At 44.2% G+C, this 26,231-nt stretch overlaps 1 protein-coding gene across 1 annotated transcript in view; it reads left to right on the forward strand.

The window, feature by feature from the left end:
• The window catches only part of LOC142760502 (G-protein coupled receptor family C group 6 member A-like), a 64,180-nt gene that overhangs the window by 25,796 nt on the left and 12,153 nt on the right, over positions 1-26,231 (forward strand). Inside the window, exons 5-6 of the mRNA XM_075863699.1 lie at positions 16,731-17,028; positions 20,822-21,685. Of these exons, the coding sequence (XP_075719814.1) occupies positions 16,731-17,028; positions 20,822-21,685 (1,162 nt within the window). The remainder of the gene's footprint in view (positions 1-16,730; positions 17,029-20,821; positions 21,686-26,231) is intronic.

A 26,231-nucleotide genomic window follows, 5' to 3' on the forward strand; every position in this document is an offset into this window, starting at 1 on the left:
GGCGTTGACACAGAAGCTGTGTCTGGCAGATCCTTTACAGTACCCCCCCTTTTATGAAGGGCCACCGGACCCTTTCTACCTGGACCTGGTTTATTGGGGAAACAAAGGTGGAACCTCCTCACCAATACCCCAGCGTGAACATTCCGGGCGGGTACCCAAGTCCTCTCCTCAGGCCCGTATCCTCTCCAATGGACCAGGTACTGGAGGGAGCCTTAGACCATCCTGCTGTCCACAATCTTGGCCACCTCGAATTCTACCCCCTCAGGGGTGAGAACAGGGACTGGAGGTTTCCTCGAGGGAGCCAAGGACGGGGAGCAGCGTTTAAGGAGGGAGGCATGAAACACGTCGTGTACTCGAAAAGACGGGGGCAACTCCAGTCGGAAGGAGACAGGGTTGAGGACTTCAATGACCTTGTACGGCCCTATAAACCGGGGAGCAAACTTCTTGGACGGGACTTTAAGGCGCAAATTTTTTTACGATAGCCACACCAGATCCCCGACCACAAACAAGGGGTTAGCAGAACGTCTTCTATCTGCCTGAGTCTTTTGTATGCTCTGGGACGCTTCTAGGTTCTTCTGAACCTGGGCCCAGACTGTGCACAGTTCCCGATGAACGACCTCTACCTCGGGATTGTTGGAACTACCAGGTGAAATGGAGGAGAACCGTGGATTAAACCCAAAATTACAGAAAAAGGGGGAGACCCCTGACGAGTTACTGACCCGGTTATTAAGGGAAAATTCGGTGAGGGGAATGAATGAGACCCAATCATATTGACAGTCAGAGATAAAACACCTTAAATATTGTTCTAGAGACTGATTAGTCCTCTCAGTTTGGCCATTAGTTTCAGGATGGAAGGCAGAGGAGAAGGACAGATGAGATCAATCTCCAACTTTTTACAGAAGGCTCTCCAAAACAATGAAACTAATTGTACCCCTCTGTTAGAAACAATATTGACAGGGACCCCATGGAGACGCAGGATGTGTTTGACAAACAAGGTAGCTAACGTCTTAGCATTGGGTAGTTTCTTGAGGGGCACAAAGTGGCACATCTTACTGAAGCGGTCTACTACAACCCACACCACCGACTTGCCTTGAGATGAAGGCAAATTGGTGATAAAATCCATGGAGATATGGGTCCAAGGTCTCTGGGGAATGGGCAAATAACATAGTAAGCCCGCTGGTCGGGACCTGGGAGTCTTGGACCTAGCACAAACTTCACAAGCGGCGACGTAGGCCTTAACGTCTTTAGGCAACCCAGGCCACCAATAGTTTCTGGCAATGAGGTGCTTGGTACCCATGATGCCTGGATGACCAGATAGTGCGGAGTCATGATTTTCCCTAATTACCCTTAGCCGGAATTGCAGGGGAACAAACAACTTGTTCTCAGGAAGGTTCTTGGGAGCTGAACCTTGATCAGCCGCAATTTCAGAGACTAAATCAGAATCAATAGAGGAAATTATTATACCTGGAGGCAAAACACAAGCAGGATCTTCCTCCAAAGGAGGGCTGGCCATGAAGCTACGCGACAGTGCATCAGCCTTAATATTTTTAGACCCAGCCCTACCCTTAGGGAGCTTAGCTCCTGGTACCAAATCAATTGCGCAATCGTATTCTCTATGAGGAGGTAACACTTCGGAGTCCTCTTTAGAGAAAACATCAGCGAAGTCCTAAACAAACTCAGGTAGAGTGTTCACCTTCTCAGGGGGAGAAATAGAATTAACAGAAAAACATGACGTCATGCATTCATTACCCCATTTGGTAAGATCCCCAGTATTCCAGTAAAACGTGGGATTATGCAACTGCAACCAGGGAAGGCTTAAAACCAAATCGGACGATAATCCCTGCCTCACCAGTACAGAGCACTGCTCCAAATGCATGGAGCCAACAAGGAGTTAAAAACAGGGGTATGCTATGTAAAATAACCATTAGCACAGGGGCGGACATACCGCATGTGCAGCCGGTGCAGCTGCACAAGGGCCCCGCGTGGGAAGGGGGCCCGTTCCTCTGCTGGCCGACTCAGTTCTCAGCTGCGCGATGCTGAGGACTGAGACAGAGGCCCGTGGACCACTGGCGTAGCTATAGGGGTCGCAGCGGTCGCAATTGCGACCGGGCCCCGAAGCCAGGGGGGCCCACGGCCCCCCGCACCACATCAATAAAAAGTTACTATAGTAACTCGGGCCGCGGGCCCCTGTTACTATAGTAACATACTTTACTTACCTTCCTGGTTCCGGATCGCAGCGGAGGTCCTGACGTCAGGCGCTGTGCGCAGCACATGACGTCACAGCGCTATGCGCCGCGCACAGCATCGAGACGACAGAACTCCCGCCGCGGCCGAAGAGGAAGGTAAGATAGCCCTGACTGGCGGGGTCCGACTCCTGGGACCCGCCAATCAGCTGTTTTGAAGGGGCCGCAGCACTCGTACGAGAGCTGCTCCCCTTCATTCCTGTCACTTCATTCCGGTCACACTGTGAATCGGTTTCGGCGATTCACAGTGTGGGCGAGTAGTGAAATGAAGGGGAAGCAGCTCTCGTACGAGTGCTGCGGCCCCTTCAAAACAGCTGATTTGCGGGTCCCGGGCGACACATCAGCTATTGATGGCCTATCCTGAGGATAGGCCATCAATGTTTAGGGACTGCACAACCCCTAAGCCTACGATGTAGCAGGCTTAGGGGGCCCATGAGACAGGATCACAGATTGTGTGATGCTGTCTGCTGGGCCCTGTATCTAAGCCAATCACATGGTAGGCTTAGATACATGGCCCATGCGTGATCCTGTCTGCTGGGCCCTGTATCTAAGCCTACCACACTGTAGGTTTAGATACAGGGCCCCAGCACACAGTAATCTTATACTGTATAAGATTACTGTCTGCTGGACCCTGTATCTAAGCCTACCTTGTGGTAGGCTTAGATACAGGGTCCCACAGACAGTATCACACATGGGCCCTGTATCTAAGCCTTAGGGTATGTGCACAGACACTAATTACGTCCGTAAGTGACGGATGTATTTCGGCCGCAAGTACCGGACCGAACACACTGCAGGGAGCCGGGCTCCTAGCATCATACTTATGTACGACGCTAGGAGTCCCTGCCTCGCTGTGGGACAACTGTCCTGTACTGTAATCATGTTTTCAGTACCGGACAGTTGTCCGGCAGCGAGGCAGGGACTCCTAGCGTCGTACATAACTATGATGCTAGGAGCCCGGCTCCCTGCAGTGTGTTCGGTCCGGTACTTGCGGCCGAAATACGTCCGTCAATTCCGGACGTAATTAGTGTGTGTGCACATACCCTAACACATGTGTTACTAATCATTTTTTGTGTGTTTTCTTACAGGTTCGGTCGTTGGACTACGGCGGATTCCAGGACTACTTCGATGACAGCTTTTTTTTTTATTAATAAAATGGTTAATGAGGGTTGTGTTTTTTTTTTTTATTTCAATAAAATATTTTTTCTATGTCTTTGTGGTTTTTTTTAAACTATATTACTACCGCCTTAGTAATGGCCGCCGGCTGATTGACAGCATCCATTGCTAAGGCAGGGCTTAGTGTTAGCCGGTGCAGAGGCTAACACTAACCCCCTTTATTACCCCGGTACCCACCGCCACCAGGGGTGCTGGGAAGAGCCGGGTACGATCCAGTACCTGACCATCTGTAGTGATGGTCGGCCACTGGGGTGGCCGCAGGCTGGTATTATCAGGAGGGGAAAGGCCAGATACAGTGGCCCTTCCTACCCTGGTGATGCTAGGCTGCTGCTGCTTTATTGTATCTGGCTGGTTATGAAAATGGGGGGGACGCCACGTCATTTAAAAAATAATTGGAAAGAACGATGTCGGGTCCCCCCCAATTTTCATAACCAGCCAGATACAACACAGCAGCAGCAGGCAGCATTACAAGGGTGGGAAGGGCCACTGTTTTTGGCCTTCCCCAGCCTAATACTACCAGCCTGCGGCCACCCCGGTGCCTGCCCGTCACTACAGCTGGTCGGGTACTGGTTTGTACCCGGCTCTTCCCAGTACCCCTGGTGGCGGTGGGTACCGGGGTAATAATGGGGGTTAGTGTAGACTCTGCACCGGCTAACATTAAGCCTCGCCTTAGTAATGGAGGTTGTCAATCAGCCAGCGGCCATTACTAAGGCGGTGATAATAAAGTTTAAAAAGATACAAGCACATAGAAATTTTTTTTATTGAAATAAAAACACAACCCTCATTAACCATTTTATTGAGAATAAAAAAAACGCCGTCATTGAAGTCCTCGTATCCGAAGTCCAACAACCGAACCTGTAAAAAAAACACAAACACACAAAAATAATCAGTAACACATAAAGAAGCAAAATTATTATTCTTACCTTTCCTGGGTCCAGCGCTGGAGCCGCAATGTCAGCGAGCTGGGCCCTGTATCTAATCCTATCATGTGTGATACAGTCTGCTGAGCTGTGTATCTAATCCAATCATGTATGATACTGTGCTGGGCCCTATATCTAATCCGATCATGTGTGATACTGTCTGCTGAGCCACTGTATCTAATCCTATCATGTGTGATACTGTCTGCTGAGCCACTGTATCTAATCCTATAATGTGTGGTACTGTCTGCTGAGCCACTGTATCTAATCCTATCATGTGTGATACTGTCTGCTGAGCCACTGTATCTAATCCTATCATGTGTGGTACTGTCTGCTGAGCCACTGTATCTAATCCTATCATGTGTGGTACTGTCTGCTGAGCCACTGTATCTAATCCTATCATGTGTGATACTGTCTGCTGGGCCACTGTATCTAATCCTATCATGTGTGATACTGTCTGCTGAGCTGTGTATCTAATCCTATCATGTGTGATACTGCCTTCTGAGCCACTGTATCTAATCCTATCATGTGTGATACTGTCTGCTCAGCCACTGTATCTAATCCTATCCATAGTTTATAGGGTCGTAGTGCTATAGATATGCTATGCTGTCTCCTATACACACACTTTTTTTTGGGGCGGACACATATGTATTGGGGCTATTTCCCGGACATTTTAAGCCCTGAGGGTATGTTCACACGGCAGCGTCTGTTACGGCTGAAATTACTGTGCTGTTTTCAGGAGAAAACAGCACCGTAATTTCAGCCGTAATGGCATGTGCAGGCGTCTTTTGCTGCGTCCACTACGGAAGTAATTGAAGCTGGTTTTCCATGGAGTCCATGGAAAACGGCTCCATTTACATCTGAAGAAGTGACAGGCAGTTTTTTACGCGCCGCCTTTCGACAGCGGCGCGTAAAAAAAAATGACCATCGGCACAGAACATCGTAAGACCCATTCAAATGAATGGGCAGATGTTTTCCGACGCTTTTGAGCCGCATTTTCGGATGTAATTCAATGCTAAAACGCCCAAATTACGTCCGTAAATAGTGTGTGTGTGAACCCAGCCTTAGTGACGCCCCGGCTGCTAGTGCTGCATTGTTGGGTCACTTAGGAGACCCAGCGATGCAGCTGAAAGCGGACCGTCGGCCATGAGAAGTTTGCGGGGTGGGGGGGGGGGGGGGCCCTGGCACATTATCTGCACAGGGGCCTTTTGCAGTCTGTGTCCGCCACTGCATTAGCAAGAGGAGTGGACTTGATACCCACTACCGGGACAGGTTTAGGCAAGTCAATCAATGGCATAGCTAGAGACATAGCAAATTCCACAGACATAATATTAGCAGAAGACCCTGAATCCACGAAGGCACTGCCGGTAGCAGACCTACCACCAAAAGAGACCTGAAAGGGAAGCAAGATTTTATTACGTTTCATATTTACGGGAAATACCTGTGCGCCCAAGTGACCTCCCCGATGGTCACTTAGGCGCGGAATTTCCTCCGACTGGTTATTCTTACGCCTAGGACATTTGTTCACTTGATGCTTGTCATCCCCACAGTAGAAGCAGAGACCATTCTTCCTGCGGAACTCTCTACGTTGTTGGGGGGACACGGAGGCCCCGAGTTGCATAGGTACCTCCGAGTCTTCCGTGGAAGAACGAAGCAACGGAACCTCGGGAGGCGTCATGGGGGAGTCAGAGGAGAAAATACAAAAACGTTCAAGTCGTCGTTCCCTGAGACGTCGGTCAAGTCGTACCGCTAAAGCCATAACCTGATCTAGGGAGTCAGAAGAGGGATAGCTAACTAGCAGGTCTTTCAGGGCGTTCGACAGACCCAATCTAAACTGGCACCTTAAGGCAGGGTCATTCCACCGAGAAGCTACGCACCACTTCCTAAAGTCAGAACAATACTCCTCAACAGGTCTCTCACCCTGACGTAAGGTCACCAGCTGACTCTCGGCAAAGGCAGTCTTGTCAGTCTCGTCATAAATGAGCCCGAGAGCAGAAAAGAAAAGTTCAACGGAGGAAAGTTCAGGGGCGTCAGGAGCCAAGGAGAAGGCCCATTCTTGGGGCCCGTCCTGGAGCCGGGACATAATTATACCCACCCGCTGGCTCTCAGAACCAGAGGAGTGGGGCTTTAAGCGAAAATAGAGCCTACAACTCTCCCGAAAGGAGAAAAAAGTCTTCCGGTCCCCTGAGAACCGGTCAGGCAACTTGAGGTGGGGTTCAAGAGGTGAGCTGAGGGGCACTATCAGGGTAGCATCAGGCTGGTTGTCCCTCAGAGCCAGGGCCTGGACCTGTAGGGAGAGGCCCTGCATTTGCTGAGCCAGGGTCTCAAGGGGGTCCATAGAGTCTCAGGGACCAGGGTAGACTAGGTATATGGGCTTGTGATTATGTAATGAAGGGGTAGGGAGACAGACAGGTGAGCCCTAATCTACCCGCCACACAGCCCCTGCCTACTTGCAACAACCCGCCCTAGGCGATGGGGTACAACTGGGCGACGGTCCCTACACTCAATAGGTGCACGACAGACAAACAGACAAGGGTACAAAGATCCGGGGAAATGGGGAAGTTGCCCACGGGAACACCGTGAGCAACAAGCGAGGTGAACGAGCCGAGTAAAACCAGGAGATGAGCGAGGTACAAAACGCACAGCAGAAGAGTGGTCAGTAAAGCCAAGGTCAGTAACAAGCAGAGAGTCAGTAGTTCAAGAAGCTGCAGCAGGGCCAGGACACCAGCAGAGAAGAATCACAAGCAAAGAAGGAACAGGAAAGGCAGGTATAAATAGACAGAGGGCGGGAGCTAGCTCCGTCTGGCCAGGCAGTGATAGGCTCTCCCACTCCTAAGCCTGCCATCCTGAGTGGTGGAAGATGGAGTCAGTCTCACAGACATAGAAGCAGGTGCAGACTGATTACCTATGGGCGTTGACACAGAAGCTGTGTCTGGCAGATCCTTTACAGCGCCTCTTCAGTTGTAATCATGCGTTGGGGGGCCCACTGGGTTGGGGTCCACTCATATATGTCCGTCCCCCCCCTGGCTAAACCCCTAGCTACGCCTCTGCCTGCAGTACCTGCAAAGAAGGTAGGAACAATGAAGAGATTAACCTTTTGTCAAGAACAGCTACCACATCATTGAGTTAAGCTCCCTGAAAACATAACTTTACTATCTATAACCAACCATTAATTTATGTTAAAGGCTAATTGGCATGGCTATATTATGAATCTGTGTTGTACGCATTTATCTAGTACCCATACGCAATCCATTTGAAAAAATGGTATCATGCTAGATTGCATGTCTTTTTATAGACGTGCTTATCCCAAGAACCATTGCCTCTAGTAGAGAATGGAGTGCCTACGGGTCTGTAATACAGTATTACATGGACACTGTTTGCTGCTGTACAGTATCTGGGCACATGGTTTTGCCATGTGTCTGTGCCCTAAGTGTTAGGCTATTTTCATACGTCCATAAATTACTGCATGTTAAGGTCTGTAAAGTGATGGTTGTGGTGAGATGGTGAAGCCCCTGCATGAATTTTGTGGAAAAAGATAAAATGAAGCAGAAAGTTAGCATATTCACTTAACTTTTACTTAGATAATATGTACATTCTGATTGTGCATTAGGCCACAAATATTATGTACATTCTTCCCAGTGTGAGAGGTACAATGTGAAGTTACAACTACCAAGATTATGCAAGGTGTCGCTAAAATCTACAAATTATCACATTTTCAAGCATCTGGTTCCAATCTGTGGCATGCGGAAGGGGCACAAAAGGCAGATTGAAAGCAAAGTTTTTTAGCCACCTGAAACCTCAAGTCATGTGGTGTGGGATGATTGTTGCGATGCCTCCTGTTCGTCGACATGCCAATTATCGACACTTTTGGCAAACTGGGTGGGGCAGAATACTTGAACTGAGAGACCTTGGTTTATCACTCTGGCAGATCGCTATGCGCCAAAATTTCAGCACTTTTCAACGTTGTGTGTCCCGGAGGTTGGGAGAACATCGACAAACGGCAATGACAGCAATAGGTAAGATAGATTTAATGGTTTCAATTACAGAGAACCAATATCGATGCAGCTTTGTGCATCACCACATCAAATGAATGAGATCAGCCTGTTCTATATTACACGTAGGACAGGTATCATTCTCTCTGTATCCCAATCTATCTAAATAATTTAGTGACACAGTATTAACTCTTCTAAACACTTCCCTCCACGTGACTATATAATCCTTCCCCAACTTTTTACCCCATTTTTCATTTAAGTTTGCCCTTACTTGGCTATCTCTATTTGTAAACCTACTTAAGTCATGATACACCAAAGACGTAACCACTTTTCTTTCCCCCTTTTGTACAATTTCGTAAATAATTCCTCTGAACCAAGCTTAAAGAATTCTTTATCACTTGTTGCTTCCCATGCATGAACTATTTGAAAATAGTGCAAATACAGGGATCCGGATAAAATATCGAACTCCCACTGTAAATTGTCCAAGGTTTTAATTGCCCCATTAACAAATTCTATCCTCTACTTTTACAAATTGGTTAAGTAATTCATTACCCCATATAGAGGTAAAAGAACTACCCTAACTCCCAATTAATGTTTCACCGCACTCCATACCTTATACATCATAGTAAAAACGTTATACCTAGAAGACATCTTACTAAGGCATCCTGCCTCCAAAGCCTGAAATATATTCTCCCTCCATATAGGGCCCCCCAAATTCAAAATCAATCCATTTGCTGGTGAGTATTACCAATCAATGAGCTGTTGGATCTGCGAAGGTAAGAAGTACAACTTAAAATCAGGTAGATCAAACCCTCCCACGACTACTCGGCGACATAATTTACTATATTTAATACAACTTTTTTTACCCCACCATATTAGATCATTAACAATTGATTCCAGTATGTTATAAATCTTACCCGGAATCCAAACTGGGGAATTACCAAATATATGCAACAGCATAGGTAATATAACCATTTTGATCAGGGCAATCCCTGAGGCCCTGGACAGAGGGAGGCGATTCCAAGTCTTAACCTTGCTTCTTAGAACACCCATTAGGGGGAAAATATTTAAAGATGTATAATCCTCAATTTTTGGGGAAATAACAATACCTACATAACGCATCTGATCCACAATTTGGAGACCTCCTATAACCTGATTGGCTGAAACTATATTCGAAAAGGGGAGAAACATTGATTTAGACCAATTGATCTGGATACTCGAGAGAATCCCGAACTCCTGATATACGCGGACGACCTCTTCCACATCCGACGACTGACTAAGATACGGGAGCATGTCGTCCGCGTACATGAAAATTTTTTCCTCCTCAGTCCCAAACAAAAACCCCCTGATACCTGGGTCTGCCCTTATCTTCAATGCCAGACATTCAATAACAATTGCAAACAAAAAAGGAAATAAAGTACATCCCTGTCGGGTACCTCTGGCTAAAACAAAAAATGGTAAAATTATCTTACTCACACCCACCTGAGCCCGGCGGGTCCTATATATGAGCTTAATCCAGGAGACAAAATTTTCCCCAAACCTCAAAATAACTGCTCACAAAAAATCCCAAGTGACCGAGTCAAATTCCCATACTGCATCGGTTGAGAGAAGTCTCCCTTCCACCGCATAATTAGTCTCCATACTGTAACTTTAGTAAAGACTTTACGTGAATTGTAATTGATGGCTTTACCCGTGATGAAATCTGTCTGGGTTGATAATATCCTCTATAACAGAGGCCAACCAGTTTGCCAGAACCTTAGCTACCAACTTGATATCACAATTTAAGAGAGAGATCGGACAGTATGATGATACAAGGAGCGGATCTTTATCTTTCTTTAAGATAAGAGAAATTAAAGCATCATTCATAGATTCTGGGAGTGCCCCTTCCCTGAATGCTTCCTCCATTGTCCCCAGGAACTCCCTCAGAATCTGCTCTTGATACTTTAAAAATCATTCATATGGAATCCCATCCAGCCCAGGGGACTTTTCCCATTGCTCTTCTTTAATAGCCGCCTCAAATTCGACCCTTGACAAAGGTACCTCCAGAGCTTCCCTCTAAACCTCTGATATTCTGGGAAACGCTATTTTATCCAAATAGGATTTCACCAGATCCAACATACAAGTATCCTCAGATGCATATACTTCCTTATAGAAGGAGGCAAATTTGTCGGCAATTAGTTTGGCATCTGTAATAATTTCCCCCGAACGTCCTTTAACCGCAACTATTTCCAACTGTTCCCTCTGATTTTTCACGCAAGATGACAACAATTTTCCCACTCTACCCCCTTCCAAATAATATTAATCTGAAATAATTAAATTTTTCTCCAAGGATCCCTGCCTTAGAAAACTTGTTGTACCGATTTTGAGATGCCTGTCATACCGCTGCTGTATCATCTGATGGACACGGGTATACTCCTCCTCTGCTCTACCCAAATCCAGCATCAAGGAGTCTACCACTTGTCTCTCTCCTGTTCTTCTCAATATTTCTCTTTTTATAGAATCATCTCACATAAGCATTGAAGGTATCCCAAATTCCTCTTCTAGATGCAGTCCCCTTATTAATCTGGAAAAATTCCATAAACTGAACTAAAGCTTCCTCATCTCGTTCCATTCCAAGAATTAAATAGGGGGAGATACATGGTCTCACAGAACACCCCCGCCTTATGGTCTCAATTTCAACAAGCAATGGTGAATGATCCGACAGGCCACTTACTTCATATTCCACTCTCTTAACTAAGCCCATCATTTGTTTATTTGCCAGAGTTAAGTCAATTCTTGAGAGGGATTCCGAGGTCTTAGAATAGCAAGAGAACTGAAATGTGTGTGGGTGAAAAATCCTCCATGTATTGAACCATCCCATCTCCTCCAAATAACACCCAAAAGAGTGACTAATACTCCCATGTTTTAAAGTGGACCTCCAGTGCCGATCTTTTACTTAATCTAAAACCTTATTAAAGTCCCCAATTAGGAGAAGAGGAACTCCAGTTTTATTAGCCAGAAAAAGGGTAATACTATTCTGGACTAAATAAGCAAATGGTGGGCCCAATACAACCCCAATACAATGTCCACTCCGTCAAATCTCCCATGTAATAACACAAATCTTCCTGCATCATCCACTAGGACCTCATAAATCTGAACCATAACATTCTTATGGACCAAAATACTCACTCCTCTAGAAAAGGACGAATAGACGGAGTAGTACATATAGGAAACCCACCCCCTAGATAGACCTCCGAATGTCGCAGGAAGAAAATGATTCTCCTGCAAAAAAAATCACTGCGGGCAGATGATTTTGGATTGAATTAAAAACTGACAATCTCTTAAATTTATTGCCCAGCCTCCTAATGTTCCATGATAAAATTCTCATACTCTAAAAAGAATAAAGGGACACAAAAAATATACCAAAAAAAAATAAAAAATGAAAAATACATAAAGGTACAAAAAAAATGGATAAAATAAATAAATAAATAAATAAATAAATAACCACACATCCCCTCCTTCCCTCCCTTGATCGCCAGATCCAGGGGCATTGCCCCTCCCCCTAGCTCCATATCAAAATACCACATTTTGTGTATCTACACTGCCTGCATGTTAAATAGTATACCTAAGCACCCTCTTGCCTTCCTATCTTGTTTTACCAGACCACATTTTTATCCACCATTAAATCCCCTAGACATACCACCACACATCCTATTTATAACATTCTCCAGCAATCACAATTCCTTAGAACAGTAACATAAAGTTCATCCGGGCAACAAACATCTCTTCTTATGGAAAGTCCATCCAGGTGGTTGCCTCCTCAGAGGAGGAAAAAAAAAAGTTTGCCCCTCATGTATCACCTGTAGCTTTGCCGGGAATGGAAGCAAGGACGGAATATTGTAGCGCCGCTCTGCTTAGACGTTTCTTAATTTAAACTAACTTAAGCCTATTTTTGGAAGTGGCCCCTGAGTTGTCCGGAAAAAGCATTATCTGGGCTCCATTTACCACCATATTCTCCCTTGATCGTGCATTTCTTAGGATTATATCCCAGTCCCCTGCACATAACAGCTTGACCAGAATAGATCTTGGGCCTGGCCTGCAGGTCTGGGTTTAAACAGGATTCTGCGAGCCCTTTCCACAGCAAAAACTTTGGATTACACTGCCTCTCCAAACCTCTCCAGCAGCCAATTTGTAATATATTCGCAGCAATTTTCTCCCTCTATCCCCTCAGGCAATCCCATAGAGCAAATGTTCGCTCTCCTGGATCTATCCTCCAAGTCCACCAATTTACTAGCAGAATCTTTCACATCTCTCTCCAAAACCTTAGATTTTAAAGTGGTCACCATATTCTCAAGAGAAGAGACCCTTCCTCCAACCTCTCTCTTATTTTGGACAGGTCATGTTTAACCCCTTCCCGCTTTGGCCACTTTTGACCTTTCTGACAGAGCCTCATTTTTCAAATCTGACATGTTTCACTTTATGTGGTAATTAGAGATGAGCGAACTTATGAAAAGTTAAGGTTCGGCTAGTTCGCCGAATTTAACGAAAAAGTTCGATTCGGACCGAACTAGTTCTGACCGAACCTGTAATTTCCGTGCGCCGAGCATGGTACTGTCCAGGGTGCTGAAAGAGTTAATGGGCTGCACTAACTCTTTCAGCAACCTTGACAGTACCATGCTCGGCGCACGGAAGATACAATTTTAATGTAATAAAAAAAATAAAAAATAAGTTCATACTTACATTCCTCCTGTCTGGCCTCCAGCGATGACGTTTCATCCATGTCGCCGCTGCAGCCTGTGATTGGCTGCAGAGGCCGCTGCAGCCTGTGATTGGCTGCAGCGGCGACATGGATGAAACGTCATCGCTGGAGGCCAGACAGGAGGAATGTAAGTATGAACTTATTTTTTATTTTTTTTATTACATTAAAATTGTATCTTCCAATCACAGGCTGCAGCGGCCTCTGCAGCCAATCACACCCTCCTCTCCTGAAATACTCTGTGCTGCGCTGTCTTAAACTCTGTGGACAGGTCAGTATCCTGTTTCTTTTAAATGCTGCTGGGGAACTCGCTCGATCCACTATATAAGGCTGCGCTACAGTGCAGCATTTAAAAGAAACAGGATCCTGACCTGTCCACAGAGTTTAAGGCAGCACAGAGTATTTCAGGAGATGAGCGTGCAGATTCAGTGCTGCTGTGAACTCTGCTCTTACCATTACGTAGCTCTCAGTCTGTTACCTCTCCTCCACTCCTGTCCTCAATAACACCTTCAGATGATTGGCAAGTCACCACGTAATGGTAAGAGCAGAGTTCACAGCAGCACAGAGTATTTCAGGAGATGAGCGTGCGGATCTTGTTCGGGGTGGTGACTTGCCAATCATGTGAAGGTGTTATTGAGGACAGGAGTGGAGGAGAGTTAACAGACTGAGCTACGTAATGGTAAGAGCAGAGTTCACAGCAGCACAGAGTATTTCAGGAGAGGAGCGTGCAGATTCTGTGCTGTTGTGAACTCTGCTCTTACCATTACGTAGCTCTCAGTATGTTACCTCTCCTCCACTCCTGTCCTCAATAACACCTACAACTACAGTATATATCAGCTCTTAAAAATATAATGCACAGATAAATTCTGATATTGTTAGGAACGATCTCACCCCTCCTGGTCTTATACAAGGGTGTAGGAATGCAACCGTGCAGGCCTCAATGAACGAGCTCAGCATGCAAGCTATTAGTAATATCAAGGTGTAGGAGAGCCAGGGGAGAGCCAGCAGACCAAAGCTAGAGAGCCGAGAGAATTAGAGTCAGGGAGTAGAATGATGCAGCAGTATTCCAGCAGTATCCCAACAATAGCAGTAGCGATGTTAGTAGCAGCATTACCCTAATCAGTGTGACGGCTACATAAATTAGCAGAGGCTGGGTCCGGAGCAGTATAGCAGTGCATCGCGGGACGGAGGAGAGGGACAGAGCTTCGACAGACACATCCGGTCACATATCTGCTCTTGACCGATGAGTCCCACTTTTGCGTCGGACGAAATGGAGACCATGTGGGCAAAGCCACAAAGAGGCCTTTACAAGGGAACGTCATACCGGTCCTACTCTCGGGATTATGGTGTGGAGCGGCATAATGTACGGTAGCCGGACCCCTCTAGTCTTCATTTCAGGTACACTAACCGCTCGGCGTTACATGGATTTGGTCATGGAACCAGTGGTATGGCCATTTCTCCAAAGTGTCCCAGAAGCCGTTTTTCAACAGGACAATGCCAGGCCACATGTTGCTTGTGCTACTGTGAGCAGCCTGCATGGCCTAAACGCGCTACCATGGCCTGCAGAGTCTCTGAACTTGTCTCCCATCGATCACATGTGGGACATCATCGGTCGGCATTTGCAAAGGAAGTTGCCAGTAGACAATCTAGATGATTTGCGTGCCCAAGTGAATTCAGAGTGGCAGGACATTCCTCAGACAACCATTAATAACGTCATTGATAGCATGCCAAGGCATGTAAGAGCGTGTATTTCTGTGTGTGGTGCTCATACTTTTTTTGATTTTTGGAATATTTTGTTTCCATTTTTTTATCATTTGCATATCATTAACAACCACAATTGCAAAACCTTTCCTTCTTGGTGTCGCAAATTCAATGTTGAGGAGTGTACATACAGAAGGAGCAGGCTAGAAAGATAACTGCCTTTTTGTTCTGTGTAACTGGCAGAGCAAGGACCAAGGGCAGCCCTCCCTTTATGCAAGGGAAAGTTTGCTCAGGCCATGTATACTGCAAGATTTTGGCTGCATCTGCGAGGTTCGGGCCTATCGCCCCTTTTGACGGTGGTAACTGGCTGCTAACTAAGAAGGCCCCTATAAACCTATTGTATGAGTACAGACTATTTCCAAGTTGTTTTTGTGTGACTGGACACTACAGGCTCATTCTTTGTTTCTCCTCTAGTTGCCTAGCTAGCTTTCTTCAGTGGGGGCTACCTCAAGAAACACTGCTCGCTGTCCAGGGCCCTGCTGCAGCTACAGGGCAAGCACAGATACACCATAGCCCAGTTCTTTCCAGTCCTCATATGAGGCCTCATTTCCAGTCCTTTCCTCAGACTGAGCGCTTCTCTAGTCCATTCCACTGCAGCAACAGAAATGGCAAGATGCTCAGCCCTTCAAAATCCACCACTGTCTTCTCTCTTTTCTTCACAGTATGCAGTTCAGGTCACTCCTAGCTCTTTCCCAATACTGAGCCCTGTTTGGGGGGCTTACCGCTGTTTTATTGACATAGCGCTGCCCCCAGGCACATCTGTCTGTCATCACCCTGTTACAGACAGGGTCGGACTGGCCCACCAGAGAATCAGAGGATCCTCCGGTGGGCCCAGACATTTACACAATATGTCTTAGGGCCTGTTCACATCACCGTTCATTTCCGTTCCGGGGTTCCATCGGAGGGTTCCATCGGAAAACCGGAAACCAGACGGAATGGTGACGAACGGAAAGCATTAGCGATGTTTCCGTCACCATTGAGATCAATGGTGACTGAAACGGAAGCTGTGCTGTCAGTTTCACTTTCCGTTGCGGGGTTCACCCGACGGAACCCTCTGACGAAACCCCGGAACGGAAATGAACGGTGATGTGAACAGGCCCTTAAAGGTACAGCAGAAGATAATCCCATTGGAGCCAGTCACTTTCCACTAGGGTTTATTTTTTATGGGATGATTCACAAATTACCTATTTGAACTTATTAATGATATCTCCTATGTGTACAATGATAACAACAAGCAATATGATGAAATGTAAAGTGGACATGTACATGTTCTTTATAGATGGGGGTGGGCCCTCAGAATCATCTCCTCTGGTGGACCCAAGGAATGCCAACCTGACGTTGGTTACAGAGGTAGCAAACGCAGCCTAAGATGACGTCTGGGACATACGCCCCAGTGCCAATGTTTAAGTGATAACAAGCCGGTATCTACCGCACCTTATTTTATACATTAACGCCAACATCACACGTTGCACACGCCATATTCATTGTCAGACAGAAACCCTTCTCCATGCGGCTTTTCTTCTCCCATCATTGTCGGATCTCAGCAGGTTTATACACTGTACAAGTGCCAAATACAGAAGGAAAATAAAGCACAGTCATACAATAGAACCTAAACATACAGTATCAAAAAAATCATCACAAAAGCCCCATCTGCCTGGGAATACAATTCCCACATGTTACACATCCATATTATAGCCACAACACTCAGACCCCTCTGCAGTTGGTTTTAAACACAGGGGATCTGAATCTTGTAGCCATAATACCAAAAAAGCTTTGATGAAAATTCTGAAAACATAGGAAGATGCCTGCACCCAGCCACAACATGTTTAATGATACAAGATTAAATACATTTTTGGATATTGGGAAACTAACATTTTTGGCTTTGCCACTACTTGTTTTTTATATGTAGGTTACAGCTACGAAGCCTTATTCAAGTTCTTTCTATGATCCATGCAATTGAAAATATTAATAACTCCACCCTCCTACCAGGAATTACATTGGGGTATGAAATATACGATTCATGTTCTTATGGACTAAAAGCCACTCAAGCAACACTGAAAATGATTTCTAAATCCGTTGTTATGAATAGATCTGCGAACTGTAACCACACAGAACTCATACCTAATATCAAGGCTGTTGTTGGAGAGGAATTTTCTGAATTTTCCATTATAATTTCAAGGATCCTAAGTCTGCATCTTATACCCCAGGTAAAAGTTACAGTACATAGTTTTATCTGATGAGAGGTTTTATAATTGAATGAACAGTGTTCATAAACAGTGCATTCGGAAAGTCTTCAGACCCTTTTTGCACATTTAGTTACTGTACTTGATTTGACATTTGAAATCTAGCTCTGGGGCCTCCCTTTTCTCTAGATTATCTTTGACATGTTTCTACACCTTGATTGGAGTCCACCTGTGGTAAATTCGTTTGATTGGACATGATTTGGAAAGACACAACCCTGTCTTATAAGGTCTCACATCTGACAATGCATATCAGAGCAAAAACCAAGTCACGAAGGGGAAATAACTGCCTGTAGGAGCTCAGAGACAGGATTGTCTGGAGGACACAGATCTGGAGAAGGGTACAAAAAAATTTCTGAAAGTTCCCAGGAGCACAGTAGCCTCCATAATTCTTAAATAGAAGAAGTTTGGAACAATTATGACTCTTTCTAGAGCTGGCCATCCCACCAAACTAAGTTATTGGGGGAGAAGGGCCTTGGTAAGAGAAGTGACCCAGAATCCAATGGTCACTCTGGCTGAGCTCCAAAGAACCTATGTGCAGATGGGAGAAACTTCCAGAAGGTCAACCATCACTGCAGCTCTCCACCAATCTGGGCAGAGTGGCCTGAAAGAAAAATAGAGTAACCCGCACTGGAAGTGTTGTTATTATTTTTAGTAATAAAAATTCTGGCTTGGCAGCAGGTCTTGACAATCCGGTCTGGTCTGAACTTGTCTTGGCATATAGAGAAATAAAAAATGGGGGAAAGATCAGCGCCTGCTAGTATAGTAGTTTTATGCAATTAGCCAGATAAAAAGTCAGCACTTAGTACTTACACAATCCCATAAGGAAAAACTGTTTATTGGGATTGTGGAAGTACTAATTGCTGACTTTTCATCTGGCTAATTACCAGGTAAACGGTCTTTCCCCCGTTTTTATTTTTCTATTGGCCAGAAAGAAGCCTCTGCTCCTTAAAACACACATGAAAGCCCACCTGGAGATTACAAAAAAAGTACTTATAGGACTCTCAGACTGTGAGAAACAAGATTCTGTGGTCTGATGAAACCAAGATTGAACTTTTTAACCTCAATGCTAAGTGTCATGTCTGGAAGAAACAAGGCACTGATCATCACCAGCCCAATACCATCCCTACGGTGCGGCATGGTGGTGGCAGCATCATGCTGTGGGGGTGTTTTTTTAGCGGCTGGGACAGGGAAACTGGCCAGGCTTGAGGGAAAGATGAATGGAGCAAAGTACAGCGATATTCTTAATGAAAACCTGATCCAGCGTCTCTGGACCTCAGTCTGGGCAAAAGGTTCAACTTCCAACAAGACAATGACCCTAAGCACACAGCCAAGACAACACAGGAGAGGCTTAGGGACAACTCTGTGACTGTCCTTGAGTGGCCCAGCCAGAGTTCTGACTTGAACCCAACTGCACATGAAGAGACCTGAAAATTGATGTTAGTAGACGGTCCCCATCCAACCTGACAGAACTTGAGAGGTTCTGTAGAGAAGAATGGCAGAAAATCTCAAAATCTAGGTGTGCGAATCTTGTGGCATCATACCCAAGAAGACTGGAGGCTGTTATCGCTGCCAAAGGTGCTTCAACTAAGTACTGAGTAAAGGGTCTGAATACTTACGTCAGTGCAATGTTTTTGTTTTTCCTTTTCAATTTTAGCACAAGACCTCAACATAACAAAATGTGAAAAAACTGAAAGGATCTAAAGACTTTCAAAATGCATTGAAGTAGATAGGTGTTGTAGAGATTAATTGGATTACATATATAGACTTATTTGGCTCAATAGATGTGTGGCAGTTACCTTATTAATCTCAGTGATGATTAAGTGTGGGTATACACAGCAGGCAATTTAAAACGATAGTACTGAAGTGTAAAGTATGGAGGAGCAAAAGAGTAACAGTTTGAGCCTCTGATGAGACCGAATGTAGTTTCACACTCCCTTGGAATAAAAACGAACAATCACCAGGCCCCATGTAGAAAAAAAACTTACTTTAAGCGCAATGAAATCTTAAATACATTTGTCTCAAAAAGTAATGCCCTTTTACAAATGGAGGCTAATGAGCCTGCTAGCAACATAACTATGACAACATACATCAGAGAAGACCATATAGTCTGAGAAGTACCATCATAGTGTACACAAGTCCTGAATTTCCTAGAATAGAGGGAAGATTCAAGCTGCATGGCCTTATTCAAATGAATGGAGCTGACTGCAGTTCCCTGCAAAGCCACATGGCCGTGAGCAGCACTGACGCAGCGATGTGGCGCCTTTTATTCTCAGGATCAGTGGGGATCCCAAAGGTCGGACCCCACTAATCATAAAGAGATGGTATATCCTTGCAATTTGCCATCATTTTATCAGATGGGAATACCCCTTTAAGCATTATTTACATAAAACCAGAAAATCCCTTTAACTTCTTCACGCACCAGGACGTCCCGGTACATCCTGCTGCAGGGGGAGAAGTATGGAGGGTGCTCACGTGCTGAGCGCGCTCCATACGGTGCGGGTGTCAGCTGTGTATCACAGCTGACACCTGGGACTAACGGCCAGGAACAGCGATCACGCTGTTCCTGGCTGTTTAACACCTCAAATGCTGCGGTCAATTGCGACTGCAGCATCTGAGGTGTTGAAAAGAGGGGGGCGCCTCCCTCCGATAGCTCATCCCCCCCCAGCAACGCAATCGGGGGCGGTGATGATTGTCATGGCAGCCCAGAAGCACCCAGGTCTGCCTTCACTCTGCCTGTGTTAAGCCCTGCCTGTGGCAGGGCTGAACAGAAGCCTGTAAAAATGACTATACACTGCAATACATTAGTATTGCAGTGTATTGTACCAGTGATCTAACAATCGCTGGTTCAAGTCCCCTAGGGAGACTAATAGAACGTGTGAAATAAAGTTTTTAGTAGTGAAAAAAATATATATTTATTAAAAGTTTAAAAAAAACACCTTTTCCCATTTCTTCTCTAAAGTAGTGTAAATAATAAAAAGAGTAAACAAAATTGATATAGCTGCGTCCGTAAAAGTCTGAACTATTACAATATAGCATTATTTAATGTGCATGGTGAACGCTGTAAAAAAGAAAACATTTAAAATGCCAAAATCGCTGTTCTTCGGTCAACTTAGCTCTAAAAATTTTTTTTATAAAAAGTGATCAGAAAGTTTTGTGTTCAAAAAATAGAACCAATAAAACCTACAGCTCGTCTAGCAAAAAAAAAACCCTCAAACCGCTCAATCCATGCAAAAATAAAAATGTTATGGCTCTCAGAATGTGGTGAAACAAAACTATTTTTTTTTAACAAAACATTTTGTTTTTTAAAGTAGTAAAATATAAAAAAAAGCTAAATAAATTTTGTTATCACCGTAATCGCATTGAGCCACAGAATAAAGTTAAGTTGTCGTTTTTACTACATGGTGAAAACCGTAAAAACGAAACCCCCCAAAAAATAGGAATCGCAGTTTTTTCCAATTTCAACCTGCAAAGAATGTTTTTCTCAGTTTCCAAGTACATTATATGGTATTTTAAATGCTACCAATAGAAACGACAACTCCTCCTGCAAAAGATAAGCCCTCACACCGCTCTATTGATGGAAAACTAAAGGAGTTATCATTCTTGGAAGGCAGGGAGTGAAAAACGAAAATGAAAAATCAAAAAATGGCTCGGACCTTAAGGGGTTAAGTCGAGCAAATGTCTTGTTTTTTCTTTTTACGTTAAACACAATAAAATGGTTTGATGTGGTCTAATATGTTTAAATAATTTATACTTCTAGATAAGTCATGCATCATCGACTGTTACTCTCCTAGATAGACTGAGATTTCCATCTTTTTTTCGCACTATTCCAAATGATAAGCATCAGACCGAAGCTATGGTTACTCTAATCAGAAGATATGGGTGGAACTGGATTGGAGTTATTGCAACAGATGACGACTATGGTAGTTCTGCGTCCTCTAGTTTATATTTTCTTTTTAAGCAGTATGGAATATGTACTGCCTTTACCAAAACAATTCCAGCCCACGTAGATCATCCTGATCTGGATCATACATTGAATGACATAACGAATGAACTTATCAACAGCTCCACAAATGTTGTGATCGTCTTTGTGAAGAGTCCTATTCTGAGCAAATTACTTGAAAGAATGATTAGACTGAACATATCCAAAACCTGGATAGCAAGTGACATTTGGGCAAATTCAAAAGAGATTTCAACTATTCATAACATTCAAAAAATTGGAACTATTATTGGTCTGAACTTTAAGTCTGGCTTAGTTCCAGGTTTTTCACAATATTTGGAGAACTTAAAGCCTCCATTGAATGGTGCTACAAATGAGTTTCTACAAGAATATAAAGAGTTAAGATTTGGTTGTACACAGGAGTACAGAGAATACCTAAAATGTATGAATTCGTCTTCCATAAACTGTGTTCATGATCAATCAATACTGTTGAAGTCTCCATTGGCATGCCATGATAATGTAACTAATATCTACCTGGAAAATGATGACTTCTTGGTGCAGAATATTGAGTTGAGTACAGTGTACAGCACAACATTGGCAGTTACTGCCATAGCCCAAGCTATTCGAAACATTGTGTGCAAACAGGATACATGTGACAAGGATAATACATTTATCCCCAAAATGGTAAGTCATGCTATTTAGTATAGGTAAGTCAATATCAAGTGGATGTGTTGCAAAATCTGTCATACTACTTTCACCAGCCTAATATTTGTGAACTAATACTTAAAGGCTATTGACATCCTCACTTACATTTTTAAATTATTTTTTCTGCAATGTATTTATTTTATTTTAAAAAAAAGCTAAACATATTTACAACTGGCTTTAATTTAAACATTTTCACAATTTTTCTTCTGCCCGTGTACGTCTTACAACTGCTAGATGCCGCTCACTGATTAGACTTGATTCACATCTATGTTAGGGCTCCGTTTAGGCTTTCCGTCTGAGCCTTCCGTCAGGGGAACCCATGTACGGAACCTTGACTGAAACAAACGGAAACCATAGGTTTCCATATGCATCACCATTGATTTCAATGGTGACTGATCCGGTGCAAATGGTTTCCGTTTGTCTCTGTTGTGCAATGGTTACATCGTTTTGACGGAGTGAATAGCGCAGTCGACTGCAGTATTCCTTCCGTCAAAACGACGGAACTCTTGCACAACGGAGACAAACGGAAACCATTTGCACCGAATCCGTCACGATTGAAATCAATGGTGATGCAAACGGAAACCTATGGTTTTCGTTTGTTTCAGTCAGGGTTCCGTTTATGGGTTCCCCTGACGGAAAGCTCAGATAGAATGCCTGAACGGAGCCCTGACGCAGATGGATTCGAAGCCTAAGGCTTGATTCACATGAACGTGTTAAACATCGTGGGACGGCCGTTGAAACGCAAGTGTGAGCAAGTGACCGGAATGAAGGGGAAGCAGCTCTTGTACGAGTGATGCCGTCCCTTCAAAACAGCTGATTGACCGGCTCCCGGGAGTCGGAACCCGCCAATCAGCTTCAGCAGACAGGGATATTAATCTAACCCTCCTCTTCAGCCGCGGCGGAAGTTCTGTCCTGACTCTATCCAGGATCATGATGTTGTGTGTGGCGCATAGCGTTGTGACGTCATGCGCTGCGCACAGCGCTGTGACGTCAGGACCTCCGAAGTGCTGCGGAACCAGGAAGGTAAGTACTGTCAGTTACTATAGTAACAGGGGCCCACGGCCCGAGTTACTATAGTAACTTTTTATTGATGTGGTGCAGGGGGCTGCGGGGCCCGGATGCTATTGCGACCACTGCGCCCCCTCTAGCTACGCCACTGCCGGCAAGATAAACTGAGACAGTGCCCGCCATTATTGAATTGACCCTCAACTACTACTGTTTGGCAGATGTTGAAAGTGATAGCTTCTATAGTGCAGCGGTTAGCTTGTTTGCTTTATGTTTGAAGGGTCGCTGGTTCAAAGCCCAACAGTGTTTGTTTATTTTTTTTAAATATTATTAATAACTTCATTGTATTAGGCTAAGTTAACACTAGCGTTAGTATACGTTTACCTCTCTTCCGTCAGAGGAAGAGAGGATTGATACATTAAACGGAAAGCAACGGTTCCATTAGAATTACCATTGAATTTAATGGTAATTCTTTAGTATCAGTTGCTTTCCGTTTGTCTCCGTTCGCTAGGTTTCCGTTCTTTTGAACGAAAATAAAAGTTCTGTTAAAAAAACGGAAACCTAGCGAACGGAGACAAAAGGAAAGCAACTGATACAAAAGAATTACCTCTAAAATCAATGGTAATTCTAACGGAACCATTACTTTCCATTTAATGCATCGATCCTCTTTTCCTTTGACGGAAGAGAGGTAAACGTATAGAAATGCTAGTGTGAAAGAAGCCTTACTTTAATTGTTTTTGAATTCAAATTCAGTTGTGCCCGTACTCTTCTTTTTACTATCCCACTCGTGTGATCACTTATAAAAGGTGCTTTGGAAAAAGGTACAAAAAAGAGAGATGGCGCTCCTCTGGGGTGATGTTGTATGTACTGATAATATTTTTTGTATGGTGAAGTTGTAATCGACTCACCTGATATGGTTGTGCAGGATCATCAGCACAACTTAACTTTATTGCTCGCCTGGTGAACTTTCCGGTACACTGTACTAGCCTCGGGAGCAGACCCACGGTGGTTGCCTCCTGTGCTGGAGTTTCCTCGACGTGGCCTTTAAACTTGCTTTTTGGGATAAAAAATAGCTCCTTGTGTCGGACGCTTCCGTGTAGCATGTGCGTTGTTCATTACAGACCCATTGGATGAAATCTAAATAATTTATTGGACATTACGTTTATATAAAAAACAATAAAAAGATATAAAAGACGCGTTGCAGCACATCCTCTTTTATCCCTTTTTATTGTTTTTTATATATATGTAATGTCCAATAACTTATTTAGATTTCATCCAATGGGTCTGTAATGAACAACGCACCAGCTACACAGAACCGCCCGACACAAGGAGCTATTTTTTATCCAAAAAAGCAAACTTATAAAAGGTGTTAGTTATGCTCTTTATTATCACTGAGGCCCCATGCACACGACCGTGCCCGTAACATTACGGGCACGGCCGGCTGCGGACAGTCATCCGCATTTGTGGACCGTGCACCCATTATAAAGTATGGGAGCATGGCCCATAAAATAAAAAAATAGGACATGTCCTATTTTTTACGGAAGGTTTCTGTGGCCATAGAAATGAATGGGTCCGTAATTACGGACGAAATCTACGGTCGTGTGCATGGGTCCTTACTCTTGATTTTGCAATGTGTCCGTAAAAATTTTGGTCTGTCCGTGATTTTTAGCTCAGTTGTCCAGAAATTTCTGAAGTGGAGGTTGGCAACCGTGGAAGAGGAGCTGACATTCAGATGGCCTGTCGAACTTGAACTGAACGGCATCCAGCAGCTTGAATGCTCTTTTAAGATATATAAGCTGCAGAAGACAAATGGTGTAAAATTTTTAATTAAAACACACATGGTGTAATAATAAAAAAAAGTCTGCAAAGGTATCAATAGCCTTTAAGCTATCTCATCATTCTCTTTATTTGTAATAGTTTGTGATATTTATGTCTAGGTACTTGTCTCTTTCTTAGATAGTAATTTGAAAAGTGCAAAGTTTGTTGGCTATTACCCTCAAACTTTTAAATAATTTTTGCATTTTGGTGGCTATGTCATTGTGTGCATACTTAAAAAAGCACTCCGGGAAATGTTTTTGGGACATAACTACGAACTCACCAGCAATATTTTAGCAATGTAATTTGTTTGCATACATTTTAAACCCCTTTCATTATGGGCACCTGTGTCATGTGATCCCCAGAATGCCATCACTTTATGATTAGTGGCTGTCCATAGTCTGGGGCCCCCACCGAGCCTGAGAATGAAGGAGCTGTAGCGCAGATTTAACACTGTGTCTCATTCTAAATTTTTCATGCACAGGGGTGCACCTGGCCACCCAGCTGTTTAGGGAGCTGCTACCAACCACATTCACTTGGAAAAACAGTGAAGGTGCAGCGCTAAATCAGTGATGCAGCCCTTTCATTCTCAGGATTGGAGGGGGTACCAGAGGTTAGACCCCCACCGACCATAAATTGATGGCATATCCTAGCACTTTACAAGATGAAAATATTCCCTTAAAAAGATGTTAGTCTGCAATCTATTATGATGCTATTACAATAGTGTGTGCATTTGTATTTATAGTCTTTAAATATACAATTTTTACTTATAGGCTTAGCTCTAGAGAATGTGTTTGTATTTATAGGCAGAAGTCCTAGAGGCGTAGCTAGGGGTTTAGCACAGGGGGGCCAAAACATATAATGGGCCCTCCCTAACACATGTTTACAACTGAAGAGGCACATTCTAATTATATACCAGCCATCATCCCTGTATAAAAACCCCCATCATCCCTGTATATAGCCCATCATCCCTGTATATACCAGCCGTCATCCCTGTTTATAACCCCCATCATCTCTGTGTATAACCCCCATCATCTCTGTAAATAACCCCCATCATCCCTGAATATACCAGTCATCATCCCTGTATATAACCCCTGTCATCTCTGTATATATCAGCCTGGCTAGTATATACAGGTAATATTGGGGTTATAAACAGGGATGATGGCTGGTATATACAGGGATGATAGGGGTTAATGCAGGGATGATGGCTGGACTACCCATCATCCCTGTATATAACAACCAAAATCCCTGTATCCCCCTCATTCCTGTATATACCAGCCAGGCTGGTATTTACAGGGACGATGGGGGTTATAAATAAGGATGATTGCTGGTACATACAGGGATGATGGGGGTTATATAAAGTGATCATGTCTGGACCAGCCATTATCCATGTACATAACCCCCATCATCCATGTATACAACCCCATCATCTCTATATATACCAGCCATCATCCCTGTATGTAATTCCCACCATCCCTGTATATATCAGCCATCATACCTGTATATACCAGCCATTATCCCTGTATATACCAGCCATCATTCCTGTATATAACCCCCATCATCTCTATAAATACCAACCTGGCTAGTATATACAGGAATGATGGTGTTTATATACAGGAATGATGGTGGTTATATACAGGAATGATGGGGATGATATGCAGGGATGATGGGTAGTCCACCCATCATCCCTGCATTAACCGCCATC

The sequence above is a fragment of the Rhinoderma darwinii genome, chromosome 4, assembly GCF_050947455.1.
Source record: "Rhinoderma darwinii isolate aRhiDar2 chromosome 4, aRhiDar2.hap1, whole genome shotgun sequence".
Taxonomy (NCBI): Eukaryota; Metazoa; Chordata; class Amphibia; order Anura; family Rhinodermatidae; genus Rhinoderma; species Rhinoderma darwinii.